At 48.5% G+C, this 15,511-nt stretch overlaps 1 protein-coding gene across 8 annotated transcripts in view; it reads left to right on the top strand.

Moving 5' to 3' along the window:
* Tom1l2 (target of myb1 like 2 membrane trafficking protein) overlaps positions 1-15,511 on the top strand; it is a 121,314-nt gene that overhangs the window by 96,868 nt on the left and 8,935 nt on the right. For 5 of the 8 annotated variants that reach the window (XM_075992331.1, XM_075992332.1, XM_075992330.1 and 2 more), the window contains 5 exons: positions 3,044-3,177; positions 5,832-5,880; positions 6,299-6,422; positions 8,832-8,949; positions 9,912-9,987. In XM_075992331.1, coding sequence (XP_075848446.1) covers positions 3,044-3,177; positions 5,832-5,880; positions 6,299-6,422; positions 8,832-8,949; positions 9,912-9,987 — 501 coding nt within the window. Of the gene's footprint in view, positions 1-3,043; positions 3,178-5,831; positions 5,881-6,298; positions 6,423-8,831; positions 8,950-9,911; positions 9,988-10,380; positions 12,064-12,381; positions 12,445-15,511 lie in introns of those variants that run through there. The other 3 variants (XM_075992329.1, XM_075992326.1, XM_075992333.1) reach the window with 2 other exon arrangements.

Raw genomic sequence — 15,511 nt, forward strand, 5'->3', positions numbered from 1 at the left:
TGCTGAGTCACCTCTCCAGCGCCTGTATACTTGTTTTTTAGATAGGGCCTCTCTATTAGCTCTAACTGTCCTGGAACTTGCTATATAGAACATGCTGGCCTCAAACTCAGAGAGATCCGCCTGCCTTTGCCTCCTGAATGCTGTAAAGGTATGTGCCATGCCTGATACTTTGCTATATTTTTGAAAATTTGTATGATGACTTACAGGGGTAGGGAAACACCTTGAGGTCTTAAAGAATAAGTAGGTGTTTAACAGAAAAGAAAGAACATTGTTGGGCATAGGGTCAGCTCCTCACGGTTCCTGAACTGTGTGGTGAGTGTGTGAGGCCACCATCCTTGAAAGTCTGAGGTATGTTTGGAGATGACCCATGCCATGGGCTCTGAGAGCCTTGGAGCCGTTTCTAACATGCCCATGGCACTCCCTGACATGCTGGTCTTCTACCTTACCATTGGCCTACAGATTGAAGGAGAGCTGACTGACTCTTCCTTATCTTTCCCTAACCAAGGACAGCCAAGGATTGCTGCTTAGCCATAAGTACTAGACGGGGCCATGCTTTCTTCCCCTGTGCCTGAGTGGTAGGGTCTGCCATTGCGGAAGAGCCTATTCCAGGGATCATACTCCCTTTTCCAAACTTAGGAGAGCCACATGGAGGGGTCTGTCCAGAGAAACATCTGGAGATACAGACATGGGGCTTTTTTATGTGGTGCCCAAGAAACTGATAGAGTTATTCTGGCTGGACAGAAGATGACAGGTCCTGCAAGGAGGCCAGATCCAGGGTGAAGGAATCTCAAGGACTCTTTTTGTTCAGGTAAACACCAGACTTGTATGCACTCAGCTACTTCATGAGTCCAGGTCTCTTATAGCTTGATAAATACAGCTGCATGTGAGTGGTTCCAGGCTGGTCTACTTGGGCCAGGCCTTGTGCCCTGATGGGTGCTAGGGAGCCCAGAGGCTGAGCACTATGGTAAGCAGAACACAGCCCAGGCCTAGGTCATACAAATCCCACAGCACTGGGAGTTGAAGCACTGAGTGGGTGGAGGAATGCTACCTGCCTTGTCTGTTCATTCTCTTAGGAACATTGGAAGGTCTACCCCATGTGTCAGCCTTGGAGCTGGGAAATGGGAAAAGAGATCTTCTAGCCAGGACAGTGGGTTAATGGCACAAAGAGAAGCAAAGATTGCCTGTGCCTGCTGACCGCCTTCAGTCTGAGGTAGTCCTGGGGTGGAGCTGTGAGAAAGGTGGGCCAGCTCTAGTGTCTCTGCCCCAGCTGACTGGATTATTAGCTCCCCCCAGTGTCCAGGAGCAGCATTTCACTTCTGCCTTGGCCCTGGTGACCCATGGGGCCAGCCTGACAAACCTGCCATGTTTCCTCATCCTCAGTCTGGCATGTAAGAAGGCAGGGGCCTAGCGGGTGCTTAAGGATCTCTGCAAACAAGAGCCTAGCTAGCAGCTTGCTGTGGGGCAAGGTAGCTTCTAAACCAGTCTGTAAGGTACAAAGTCTGTCTTAAGGGGCTCTTGCTTTAAAAGGTTGAGAGGGCTCCTCTGGTGACTGAGGGCTGCAAGTATCAGCTTGGGCCAACAGAAGCTCAATGAGAATTGTGACGCTTCTAAGGCCACAGCCAGGTAACAGGCACACCACCACAAAGCACCCAGAGTTGTAAAGTACAGCCATGCCACTGCTAGCAATGCCAGTAAACTCTGATGTCACTTTCACTCAGAGAGAGATTCTGCTTCTGAGGACCTCACGGTGCGGAAGTGCTTGCCCAAGTGTGTAAGAATGAGTGTGTGTGAGCTGCTTCATTGTTAGGGTTGGCCAAAGACAGAGATAGCACAAGCCACGTGTCCAACAGCAGCAGGACAGTGAGCTCTGGACAGGGTGACATACAGCAGAGAAATGAGGTGGTCTGTACAAAGTAGTGGATGAAAGAGCCACTTTTGTTGATGAGAAGAAGCAAGGCACAAAGAATTATGTCTTTCTGGGCTGGAGAGATGGCCCAATGGTTAAGAGCACTGACTGCTCTTCCAGAGGTCGTGAGTTCATTTCCCAGCAACCACATGGTGGCTCACAACCATCTGTAATGAGATCTGGCACCCTCTTCTGGCATGTGGGCATACATGGAGGCAGAATGTTGTATACATAATAAATAAATCTTTAAAAAAAGAATTATATCTTTCTGCCTTAAAAATGATTTTTACTGGCCCAAGAGGAAGCTCAGCAGTAGGATCGACTGGCAGCTCTTGCAGAGGACCCAGGTTCGATTGCCAGCTCCCACATTGGGCAGTTCACAACTGCCTGTAACTCCAGTTCTTCTGGGATCAGCACGGTCTTCCGGCTTCCATGGGCACCTGCAGTCATGTGGGGTACATGCATGCTCTCAGGTACACACACATAAAATAAAAATCTTTTAAAATGATTTGTAGTTAGCTGTTGAAGTCAGCTGACACTGAAGTGCCAGGACAGTATGTGGTACAGCCTTAACACTAGAGAGGGATGGCTTAACTTTGGAACCCAAACATAGGTGAGTACTTTAGTGGCAAGAGGCAAAGCAAATGGGCATTGTGGGATTATTTTAGCCACCCAGATTTTTTCTAGGTAGAATATGCTGTGTCATAAAACTGTACCAAAGCTTTTTTCTGTATGTGATGGATTTAATTACTTATTTTGTTTTTAGTGGCATTATAGGAATATGTCTGCTAGAATAACTTTATTAAATTGTGTCCTTACAGATATTCCATATAGATTTCAAACTTATTTACACAAACATATTCTTTTAAAAAATGACTTATACTAACAGGTTTACACACACACGTGCACACACATACACACACACACACACACACGCCATCTACTGAAGAAGTACTTGCTTCCTCTGAGGCAGGAGAGCAGGGAGCTGTTACTTCACATTCTGTGCACGCCTGGTTTTATGAACAAGCATGCACTCCTTCACCGACGTTCAGGAGTCAGTGCACATCCTTTCAGAGGCAGTAGAATGTGAGGAAGGCATTCCCAGTAGGCTCTGCCAGAGGTGCATGTGTTTCCTAGGAATTGAACAGGACCTGCCGGGCCATGCAGCACCGCATAGTGGAACTCATCTCCCGAGTGTCCAATGAGGAGGTCACCGAGGAGCTGCTGCACGTCAACGATGACCTCAACAACGTCTTCCTCCGCTATGAGAGGTGGGGCCGGAGTCCTTTGGGGTCTTTTCCCTTAAAAAGATGATTGGCACATCAGAGGAATTTCCTTTATAAACAAAGCAGGGGAGGGAGGCTGAGAAAGCCTGGGAGGTGTTCAAGGTGGAAAGTGCTCATCAGAGATGCTCATTTGTTCTTGGATGACAGAAGCAGCGCTCTTGTTCTCCAGAGAACAGGACAGCAGGTAGCTGACTGCAGAATCCACCTCTGCTCTTTGTGAGTCCCAGGAGGGCTGGGGTGGGGCTGCACCTGCTCCTTTGATGATCCTCTGAATGTGAAGAGGACTGGGGGAGGGGAGCCTTCACAAAAGAGAAGGATTTCCTCTTTCTTTCTGTTCTTGAAAAAGGAAAAAAGATCTTTCCCTTTGTAAATGTCAGTACGTCTGGGGTATTGAGTGAAGTAGGCAGCGTGTGAACACTGCTTCTCTGGGGAAACACACAGTCCTTCAATTCTTCCCACAGCCAAACCACTTAAAGTGACAAACTTGAACCTTTTTTTTTCTCTCTCCAAAGCCTCCCACAGGACTAAGTCAAAAGCGTGTTTTCTGGACCTAGCTTTAAGTGGGTGGTGGCAAGAACAGCTCCCTCCCATCTGGACCCTGATTTGGGCAGTTCCCAGTTGGCCCAGGGTTGTGACTTGCCTTGACTCTAGGCTAGCCTTTTCCTTTAAAAGAGCCCGACTGCAGTGTGTCCTTTGGAGGCCTGTAGCCCACTCCCTCTGCCGACTGCCAGCTTTCTGTGTAGGCTGTCAGAAGGACAATGATCTGACGTCATTAGGAACAGGAGACAGACACTGTGTTCGCATATGCTTTGAAAGCTCAGACGGCCACACTGTGCATCACCGCCAGAGCTGGTTTAGCTCCTGACTGGCAGTAGGGATGGGTGGTCCTGTGCCCATCTATGATGAACACAGAGATTGCTATAGGAGTGTGGGCTTGCTGGCAGTGTGTCCATTTTGAGGACCCCAACACTCCCAGCCCATTGTGTCCATTCAAGCCTTCACTGGACATGAATAGCAGGACCAATGTGGAACGGTCGTCCATAAGTCCACTGGTCTGCAGGTAGAAAGACTTCAGAGGCACCAATGGATGCTACAGACCGCTGTTGAAAATCACACAAGTCTTTCTGGTTTGTTAGTTTATTATTTAATTTATTTTGATTAGATTTTTGTTTTGTTTTGTTTCAAGGGGGTATAAAGAACAGTCTCTCTGTCTTTCTGTCTGTCTGTCTCTCTCTCTCTCTCTCTTTCTCTCTATATCCCAGACTGGCCTCAAGCTCTTGATCTTCCTGCCTCAGCTTCTCTCGGATCACACTTACACACCACCACTATGCCCATGTAATCAGTCTTTCTTTTTAATTTTTTTCCTGTTTTTTTGAGATAGGGTCTCTCTTTGTCCTGGCTGTCCTTGAACTTGCTTTGGAGACCAGACTGGCCTGGAACTCAGAGATCTGCCTGTCTCTACCTCCTGAGTGGTGGAGTTAAAGCTGCAGTGGAAGCCAGATACCATGACATAGATCTGTAACCCCAGCACTTAGGAGGTAGATAGAAGAGTCTCTTAAGGCAAACCTGGGCTACACAGTGAGTTCCAGGCCAGCCTGGGCTATCTAACAGAACTCTCAAAAAAACATTAATTAATTAATGACACAGTCTGTGACCTTCCATGGTTCGCTTAGGTCTCCCCACCTTCCTGAGTTCTTTAGTGTTTTCATTCTTTAGCTAAAGCACCCCTCCCTGCCACACAATTCTTTGCTCTATTAAGCCCCACCTAGGCATCCATAATAAACTCCCTAAAACTCAAACAAACAAACAAACAAACAAACCCTACAGTGTACACCTTCTTAGTCATACTGTTCTTCCCTTGTCCCTTGTCCTAGCTGCTGATGACATTCAGTGTGGGTGGCAGCCCAGAGCAGCGCCTTTCTGCCCTTCTGTTCTCTGGTTTCTCTGGAGTCAGCTGGTTGCCTTCCTCTTTACCTGGGTCATTTAAATACAACCCAGAACAGGCTCTGCTGTCCACTGTGGATATCCCACAGCCTCTCCTACCAGGTGGAAGGATACTTCCGGCAGAGGGGTTGTTTGTCTGCAGTCGCCCTCAGCTAAGCTCCATTCACAGCCATGTGCTGACTGGATGTGGAGGAGGGTATGCCTGGCAGGGCCCACTCCATCTTGCCTTCCTGGCAGCCCTTAGAAAGTTGGCACAATCCGTCTCATGTTTTCTGGCAAGGCCTTTCTCCAGGCTCCCTGTCCCTTCCTGAAGTTGGCGTTGGGGCATTGTAGCCACAAGCTGATTACCCCAAGAAGAGCTCTGTGGAGTAGAATCAGGCTGCACTTGCTGCCAGGCTTCACAAATGACCATGTGGAGACCTAATGACCCAAACATACCTCCAGGGACTGGAGGAGCATTGGGGCCAAATGTATGAAGAGACGACTAAGGATGCTTCTGGTGGGCTCCTCCAAGAACCAGCCAATACCCTTTCCCTGATGCCAGCTCAGGGTGTTTGTGGGAGAGACAGTGGAGCCAAACCTGTAAGACAGAAGCCCCGTGTCAAGGGAAGCATGGCATTGTTCTTCTCAGGACTGTGAGTATAGCCATTTGGGCCTCACTCACGTTCTCCTACGTCTGCTCTCCTTTCCATTAGGTTCGAGAGGTACCGGTCTGGTCGATCTGCTCAGAATGCCAGCAATGGAGTAAGTGTCTTTATAGCTCCCTCGTCTTCTGAGGTGGGCGCCTACCCAGTACACACATTAGATGCCTCACCTACTCAGGCCTTGCTTCTGGTTACCTGACTAGGACTAAACACAAATTCTTGAGTAACTGCAGAGCAAATTCTGTTTGAAGGGAGCCTGGGGAGAGCTAACAGGCATACTGGTGGGAAAGCAGAAGACACCCACAGAAATTAGTCGCCATTCTAGTGATTCACTTTATCCTATGTGAGAAGAGAGAAGAGGAGGGCAGGGCATGGGGCTCTGGTAACCTGGGCCCACTGTGTGCCCTTCGGGTAGGCAAGGAGAGCCACCTTTCATCTGCCAGACATGAACAGATCTGCGTTGGGGGAGCTGGAGTTTGACCATGGCTGACCTCTCTGTCGATCTTATGTCCTGACAGGTACTGAGTGAAGTGACTGAAGACAACCTAATAGACCTGGGCCCCGGCTCCCCTGCTGTGGTGAGCCCCATGGTAGGGAGCACAGCACCCCCATCTTCTCTCTCCTCCCAACTCGCAGGCTTGGGTGAGTGTCCTAAATAGAAGAAAGGGTCTCCCTCTTTCTGGCCTCCTCCTGGATACTTTTGTCTTTGTTCAATGTCAGAGGTCCTTTAGAGCAGTCCACGTGAAGGTGTGACCCAAGTTCCAGCCAACTGCACCACCTTCAACTTCTAACTCCTTTCCTAAAATTTACAGTCAAACCCTTATGGGAAGGTAGAGGTGGAGGAAGTTCTGAGGATGTAGAAATTGCTTTTTAAAAGACAAGTAACCTGCCGTGTTTTATCTGGAATATTCTTTGTACTTGAAATGATTTCTTTTAACTATTGAATAGGCTGAAGGTGGCAAGTTGGTCTCACCTCACTGGCTGCTCAGAACACAGGTTTGAAAGACAGCTGAAGCCACATTGTTCTAGTTTCATTTGTTATTGTAATAAACATCCTGACAAAAGCATCGTAGGGGAGGTTGATTTGGCCTGTCATTCCAGGTGGCAGTCCATCACTGAAGGGAAGTCAAGGCAGGAACTTGATGCAGCTAGTCACATCCTCAGTCAAGAGCAGAGAGACTGAGTGCATGTATGCTTGTTTGTGCTCAGCTCACCTCTGCATTTAGACAGTCCAGAGCCCAAACCCAGGGAATATCACTGTTCAGGATGGGTGGGTCCTCCTGTCTCCATTAATGCAATCAAAACAACCATCCACAAAAGCACCACAGTCCCAGCCTGATCCAGAGAATTCCTCATTGAGATTCTCTATTCAGATGATTCTAGAATATGTGAAGTTGACAGTTAAAGCTAACTGTTACACATAAATCCCTAAAAGAAGAATCTGTGATGGATTGACAATGTCTGCACAGGACTAGGAAACAGAAAGTGGAGACGTGATATATTTGCCTACCTCAGACTATACTGTCAACCTAAAGTGTTCTATTGTCTGAAATTTAGGAGAAACTCCTCACTTTTCCACGATGAAAGTATATGAATGACTCTATGTTTCAGTTATATCAAATTATACAAAATTAAATTCTGATATTGGTATAACTAACCATCATGGCCTTCAAAATTCTTTCCTCTACCTTAATTTTATGTTTTTTTTCCAAATAATTCTATATTCATTTCACTTCAGTTGAATTAAATCTTTATCCAGTGGCCTGTCAGTTGTTATGACTTTGGTGTCTCAATTTCCTCTGTAGCCATATATGCATAATAGAGTAGATGTCTTAGCCTTTGATATAGCTGATGACACATATTTTTATACATGTCTTGTATATGGCTTTAAAGTTTTTAATCACAGTGATTTATTTAGTGTTGTGTGCATTGCACGCTTGTGTCATGTTGCACATGTGGAGTTCAAAGGACAACTTATGGGCATTGGTTCTTTCCACCATGTGAGTTTTAGGGATTGGTCAGAGATCAAAGGCCTTGGTGACAAGTGCCTTTACCTGCTGAGCCAGCCTGGAACCCAATGTGTAGCCCAAACTGGTTTTGAGTTCATAGCAAGCCTCCTGCCTCAGTCTCCCAAGTGCCAAGAATTCAAGTGTAAGCCACCATGCTGGGTTCAAGTCCCCATATTTAATACCTAAAGTTCAAAGTGGATTCTGCTGCTTTGCTTTCTTTAAAAGGCCTGATGCTCTTCCATCCACTGCTTCACCTCACTGGTCACCTCTTAGCTCCCTTTCCAGCCACGCCTTTCACTCTGGCCTCTCACGGGCTAACACTGCCCATAGCCTGGCTCTCCAAATCACGGCCTTTGTCTGTCTCAAAGGACCCCCTCTGAGCCTCTCCCAGCGTCAAAGCCAAATGTTGCAAGGGTTGGTCCTCCTAACTGTTCAGTTACACGTGAGCTCCTGAGGCCGTAGGACCATGTTGATTCCACCAGATGTACTTGAACTCTGACTCTGGGTGCCTAGGAAATAGCTTCCAGATCAAATATGTCCTTAGTCTTTGTTTTGGAGTGAACGTGGTGGGAGCACCCGAGAAGTGTGTGGTGAAACAGCTGTGGGCATGCTGTCCTTTGTCCCCATCCCTCACTGCCAGCAGTCTCTCTTCTGTCTAGGATGCCTCCTTCCCTCTGTGAACAGTTTCAGATTCAGGGCAAAGCCTGTTTCCCACCTAGCTTGCCCTGGCTCTTATGTGTGCTGTGCTGGGAGTGCTGAGGACAGCCGGGAAGCTCCACAGTGTCTAGCCCACTAGACTCTCATCCTCACTTTTGGGGAACTCCTTTAAGAACCCATATTTTGGGCCAATAAGATTGATGGCTCAGTGGATAAAGGTAGTTTCTATACAAGCCTGATGATCTGAGTTGCAATGCACATACATGCGCGCGCACACATGTACACAGAGAGAGAATGGTAATAATACAGTACAATAACACGACATCTTTACAGGGTTTTTAAAGCCCACGTTTGTTCTCACCTGCTTCTTGTTTTGCTGTCACAGACTTGGGAACAGAGACTGTCAGTGGCACCCTCAGCTCACTGCAACAGTGTAAGCCTCATGATGGCTTCGACATGTTTGCCCAGACCAGAGGGAACTCCTTGGCTGAACAGCGAAAGACGTATGTGGGATTTTCCCAGTGGCTTTCTGCAGATACAGGGTGGGGGTGAGGGAGCGTCTTCTCAGCTGGTCACACTGAAAAAGGATGACGCCTTTTCTTTACCAAATTAAAGACTTCTGGAACCAACATTGTCACACATCTTTAATCCCAGCACTCAGGAGGCAGAGGCAGATAGATCTCTGTGAGTTTGAGGCCAGCCTGGTCTTCAGAGTGAGTGCCAGGACAGCCAAGGCTACACAGAGATACCCTGTCTCAACACTCCCCCCCCCCAAAAAAAAAAGACTTAGAGAAACTTAAAACTATAATGGTGAGGACTTGTTGTTACCTTCTAAAACTGAATGAGTGCCAACCCCATCTCCCCTTCTCCTCTGGCCCGGAGAGCACCAGCCCTGTCTCCCCTTCTCTTCTGCCCCAGGGTTGTCTGTTCTGTCAGTCATGGATTGCTCTCTCTCTCTCTTCTACAGCCTGCTCAGGGCTGAGTAGAAACCCTGCTTCCCTAAGCTATCTGCCACGCTGCAGACCCTGCCTCATTCAGCCCCTCCCCCTACAAACAGAAACCAGACCTACTCCCAGCGCCTAACCAATTGAGAAAAAAGGTCAGGATGGAGGCAAAATGAGCCAAACAGAAATGGGGGAGCCAGTTCCAAAGCAGATAGCCCCTGCATCTGGAACTAGCACTCCATCCACTCAGCGCAGCAGAGAGGCTGATGCTTGTGAAATAATTACTTGGCCTTCTGAAGCCTCTTCCTCTGAGGACTTCCAGAACACTTAGACACCTTTCTCTTCAGCTTCAGTACTCAAGGCAGGGATTGTTGAAAAGTGTGGTACCCAGGTCTCAGAGGACTGACTCCAGGGGTGAGCTGGTGCTGGGAGACAGACAGCAGGAGTCCGCAGACACGAGGCAGGTACCACAACACCTCTGCATCCACTGGGCGAGAGCTCACTTGCACTGTTTTCTCCAGGGTCACCTATGAGGATCCCCAGGCTGTTGGAGGACTCGCCTCTGCTCTAGACAATCGGAAACAGAGCTCAGAAATGGTAGGTCTGAAGGCCTGTTCTGTGCCCACAGTCTTCTGGATACAAAGGCAGGCAGCTTGGTAAAGTTAGTTGAATAATTCAGCAGAAGTTGACTTGTATAAATGGCAGAGACAGCCTGGCAGTGCACTGATAAAATGATAACCCTCTCAAGGGAAGTAAATACTGAACTAAGCCAGCTGGCTGCCAGCCTAGCCGAGTAGCACAGTCCCAGGGGTGAGGTGGCATGGGGAGTGTCCTGTCACACTCCGGGCTTGGAAAGAGTTAAGCGAGGAGTCAGAACATTTTGAAATAAAGGATGAAATCTTTGTGAGTCTCAGCAGCTTATGGAAGACTTCAGAAGGACTTATGCATTTAATACATTTTTGCAGATATTTTCCTTTTGAGCCCAACTAGGAAATGTATGGGAATGTATGCCTGTCTGCCTGGCAAGGAGGAAGAGGGCTCCCGGGACCCCCTGGGCTGGAATGAAAGGGAGCTGTGCCCACCCATCCACTAGAAAAGGAAGGGCCCTTTGCTTCCTGAACATCAGATCTTAGCCTCCTGTGGGCCCTGTACAAAGGGACTGGTGAGGAACAGCATAACAGCTGCCTAACGTAATGGAAAACCTTGGTCTCGAGTGTGGGGACTGCTTTTCTGAGCTGGCATATGCCTCCCTATACTTACTGCCAGGGGGTGCAGAAGATCCCATCTATTGCCACCCTGCCATTACACAGTAGTGGCCTGCAGTGACATCTGCCATCCACATAGTAGCCTCTGCTCTTTAAGCCTCCCATTACTTAAACTATCTCTGCATTGAACCCAGCAAAGGAATTAGAGAACCAGACCAGGGGCCTGCCAGTGTACTGTCCAGTAAAGACAAGGACGACCCTTCCTCCTGGCTCACGCCAATCTGGAGCAGCCTTGTCCCCCGGCAATGGACCAAGGACCTGCCCCATCATGCTAGCTTGTGTCCTGCTCCACTCATGCCATTATCAGTGCCCAGGCCTGGGTCCAAGTCCAGGAGACGTGGTCAACTTCTCACCCTTTGAATGCGTGGCTTGGCCTGGCTCCCTGTTTTCAAAGGTCTTGCTGATTCCAGCAGATTTACCAATGATAGTAGGCAGATTGCTGTTCCTGTTGTTACTGGGGCAAGGGCCTTAGCAAGGAAGACTGGCAGGACATGGGATGGTCATGTGTGTCTCTGTGTGTGAACACATCTGCAGGCTGCCTTGATCCTTCATGGGCCATGCTGTCCTGGAACTGAGAAGAAAGTAGAGAGAAAGTTGTGTAGTCACACCTCTGCAAGTAAGAGCCCACCTCTAGTTTTATGATGTGAAGAAGCAAGAGGGGCTAGCTAGATGACTCAGCAGGGAAAGGCACTTACCGCCAAGCCTAACGACTTGAGTTGACTTGAGTTCCATCCTCAGAACCACATGGTGGAAAGAGAACTGACTCCTACAAGTTGCGTTCTGACCTCCACCTGCATAGTGGCATGCATGTCCAATGTACATGTACATATGCACATATAAAATAAATATATTTTTTAAAGCAAGAGTTCTGTAGGTGTAACTCACCTGTCTAGTGTACATGATGCTCTGGGATCATCAGCAACACTACAAATGAACAAACACAAAAGCATAAGGCAATAAAGAGCTGGTGATGGCGCACGCCTTTAATCCCAGCATTCCGGAGCAGAGGCAGGCCAGTCTCTGGGAGTTTTGAGGCCAGCCTGGTCTACAAAGTGAATTTCAGGGAAGCCAGGACCACACAGAGAAACCCTGTCTGTTTAAAAAAAAATTAACTTAATTAAATAAATAAATCTTTAAAAAAAAATAAAAAAGCTGGGCATGCTGGCGCATGCCTTTAATCCCAGCACTACAGAAGCAGAGACAGGTGGATCTCTGAGTTTAAGGCCAGCCTGGTCTACAGAGAGAGTTCCAGGACAGCCAGGCCTATATAGAGAAATCCTGTCTCCAAAAACAAAAACAAACAAACAAGGCAGTAAAGAACATGCTGAGTTCAGCATTGAAGTCAAGAATCTAAGAAAAGATACATGGACAAAAAAAAAAAAAAAAGAATGGAGAAAAAAAGAACAAACAAGAAAGCAGAGTAAGTCAGAAAAGAGTAGAAGCAATTGCGCTGTATCCAAAGAATTGGGCCTGGATGACCTCTCAGGTGTCGAACATTCTGTTATCCCCCAGGGTCACGGCATTGGGTTTGCCTTCTCTTTTCTGGGCAGGTGGGATGGGGACATGCTAGGGCATGTGGGAAGCATCCGTCCAGGCACATTTCCCTGTGTGACAGACTACCAAATCTGAACAATGACTCTTCTATTTACAATATGTGCTGTGACTTCCTGTTGTGGGTATTGCTGTGACTTTTCTTTTTGGGACTCTTTTGTCCTTGGCCCAGCAGAGAGGGAATGGTGGGGATTGTGACCTGCAGCCCATAGACAGCTGGCTCATGACCCAAGGAATGGTGAGGAGCCATAGCTGAGTGAGCTCGCTGCCCACCCCAGCCCCTCACTGTGTAACAGTCGGCACCTTCCTCTTGCCACCTGCCCAGTCCTTGTGACCAGACAGGACAGAGATCACTCACTTGTTCTGGGGGTGCCAATCTCCCCTCCTGTCTACGCAGAGTCTCCGTAAGGCCCCAGACTTCCAGCTCCAGAAACACCTTCCCTGACTGAGCCTGCGCTCCCGGATCTTCGTGGACTGGGATGTTTACAGGCACGAGGGGAGGGCCTTTCCCTTCTCTCACAGACTCTGGAGTTCTCGGCAGTATTCGTTTTTCCAGGATGAGCATAAGTAATCGTGGCTTGTGCTTAGGAGGGGACCATTAAGAGAGGGCTCAGCACGTGGCCAGTCAGAGAGGCTCCCTCTTACTCATGCCTGGGAATTTGGCAGTCCTAGGCTCGGTGGGCTTTTATACTGTAATGGAGCCTAACAAATGGCCTGAGACCTCTTGCATAAATGTATAGATGACAGTAACAGAGCCAAAGAAAATCAAGCCAGGAGAGCCTGTATCACGCTTACAGTCCACTCTGTGGCTTGGGAGTGTCTTTCCCACCATATCTGTGCAGGTGGCCCTGAGCTGGATGCATGAAGAGAGGGTCCCAAGCTGCTTGCCTCAGTTGGACCATTTCATCCTTAAGTGCAGAATCAAACCTCTAGGTGTGTGTGGTAGGGATGGAGCAGGTAAGGCTACAAAGAAATGACAGAAATAGACATGTGGACTTCTGCCCTCCAGGTAAATGCAGTGAGCCAAATGCAGAACTCGCCCTTGACGTCAGACCAGGAGAGGGGCCCGATAGCAGGTGTCCTGTAGGACTTCCAAGTGACAAGCTGTTTGCAGCACAGGGGCCACCTGCTTGAGAAAGGCTTAAGCTAGGGGCACAGACAGGGTCTGGAGACCAGTGCAGCGGGTGCCCAAGCTGTCCCCTCCCACAGCAGTGTACACTTGCTCTCAGTGAGAAAGCAGTTGTTCCTGCAAGTGGGGACTGGCCAGGCTCTTCATTTTCTTCTTCTAGGTCACGCTGGGCCCTGGCCTTAGAGCAGGCTTCATAAAATATCTCCATTGTCCAAACAGAGATATTCTAGCTGTGTGCCCTGTGCCTGTTAGCCCTGCAAAAAAGGATACTGCCCTCCAAACTACCTGAGTGTGACCTGGGCAGCTGGTGATGGTGCCTGTCTTTGTCGACACAAGTCGACTTTCCTCTTCCCTGTCCCTGCGTAGAGTGCCAGTCTTCAGTTTCCTAGAAACAAACCCAACTAACAGTTAACTTGGTATCTCACCTTCCTGCCTACAATTTGTTTTCCTTTTAAAACAATGTGTGTTAGCTGCTTTGCTTATTTCCTATAGTATGGAAGTCCTACCCTTCCCAACCTGTCAAGTACAAATTCTTCATATGGAAACTGTGTACTACTGAGTGAGACCAGGGGCTCTAGACTATCTTTCCCACTGGGTCTGGGTGAAGTATCACAAAGAGAGTTTCACGGCTCCTCTAGAGATAGCACCCAGTACAGACCTGCACCATCAGGCAGGTAGGTCTCTTCATGTGCCTGGAGCTGGGGACAGCTGTGGAAGGGTGTCTACTCGTTCTTTCTTCTCCTGGGACTTCAGGTGTGAGGGCAGCCTGCAGTTAGGCCACTGCAGCAGGTGCATTGGCAAGTAAAGGTAAGCAAGATCTGGCTTGAGCCCAGGGTCAGCGGCCTTCCCTTCTGTCCCTCCCTGGCCCTCCGGTCTTTTCTGTTACTTTTGGCTGGTGATCAGTTATGAGGTATAAGCAGGGAAATCAGAGAATGAAAGCATGCCTAGGTCTAAGCACTGGACAGGCTGTTACAGGAGGCTCCTGGTGTGATCCAGCCTGGGCTACACAGAGACCAGCCCAAGCTGAATAATGGGACCCTGTCTTACACATACTTGCATAAAACCATGTCAACAACAATAATAGTGACAAGAACAGAAGTAGTAGAGCCTGAGGTCCTCTGCTGATCCCTAACACCAGAGGTGCAGGACAAGGAAGAACAACAGCAGTGGGTTATAAAAGACAGGGCCAGGGCCGAAGAGATGGCTCAGTGGTTAAAAGTACATACTGCTCCTGTAGAGAACCCAGGTCCACTTGCCAGCACCCACATTGGGCAGCTCACAATGGCCTGTAACTACAGCTCCAGAGAATCTGGTGCCCTCTTCTGGCCTCCATGAGCACCTGCACTTACATGAACATACCCCTCACACAAATACACACACACACACACACACACACACACACACACACACACACACACACACAATGAAAAGTAAAAACAGATTAGTAAAAAACCCTACTGCTGCTCTCAGAGGCTGATTCTAGTTATCTCCACTCTGTAACTCTGGCAGACTATCAGACGTAGGACACCAAAGGTGAAAACAAACAAAAGACTGACTGGGCCGTGCCAGTGCCTCACCTCTTTCTTGTTCCTAAGGTGCCAACAACAGGACTTCTGCCCACCACCCAGATCCTAACCTGCCACCTTGACATCAGAGATGGGCTGGGTATTGTTACCAGGGCTCCAGCCTGGCTGCTCTTTTCACAGGCAGCAACATTTGGGCTTGGTTTTTATGGGAGGGTGTTCTGGGTAGATCCCTTTCTCTTCATACCCATTCTCCTTCTGTCTCCCTCATCACTCTTTATAACCTCCTGGAACAGCCTGCAGCTTGGATCACTGTCCAAGAAGATGCTAAAACCATGACAGAATGGCTAAAAGCTTTCCAGAGATCTGATGGATCCGTTACAGATGTTAGACCCCAAAGTCCCAGGACAGAAACACACCGAGACTCCTTGCCACGCCCCCTTCCTCTATCAGCAGGAGAGGGACTTGTTTCTCCCTCTTTCTGGGCCTCTGCAGGTCTATTTTCCAGTCAGTGTACGTGTTAAGATTGGGTCTGGCTCTACCTGTGTGATGAGAGGGAGGCTCTGCCTGCTTCCCAGAGCTGGTTCATAGCTATGCTTCTGCATCCAGTCACCTGCCTTCCATCACATAAGCCTAGCCAAGAAATAGCACCC

Source organism: Microtus pennsylvanicus, chromosome 11 (genome assembly GCF_037038515.1).
Source record: "Microtus pennsylvanicus isolate mMicPen1 chromosome 11, mMicPen1.hap1, whole genome shotgun sequence".
NCBI lineage: Eukaryota > Metazoa > Chordata > Mammalia > Rodentia > Cricetidae > Microtus > Microtus pennsylvanicus.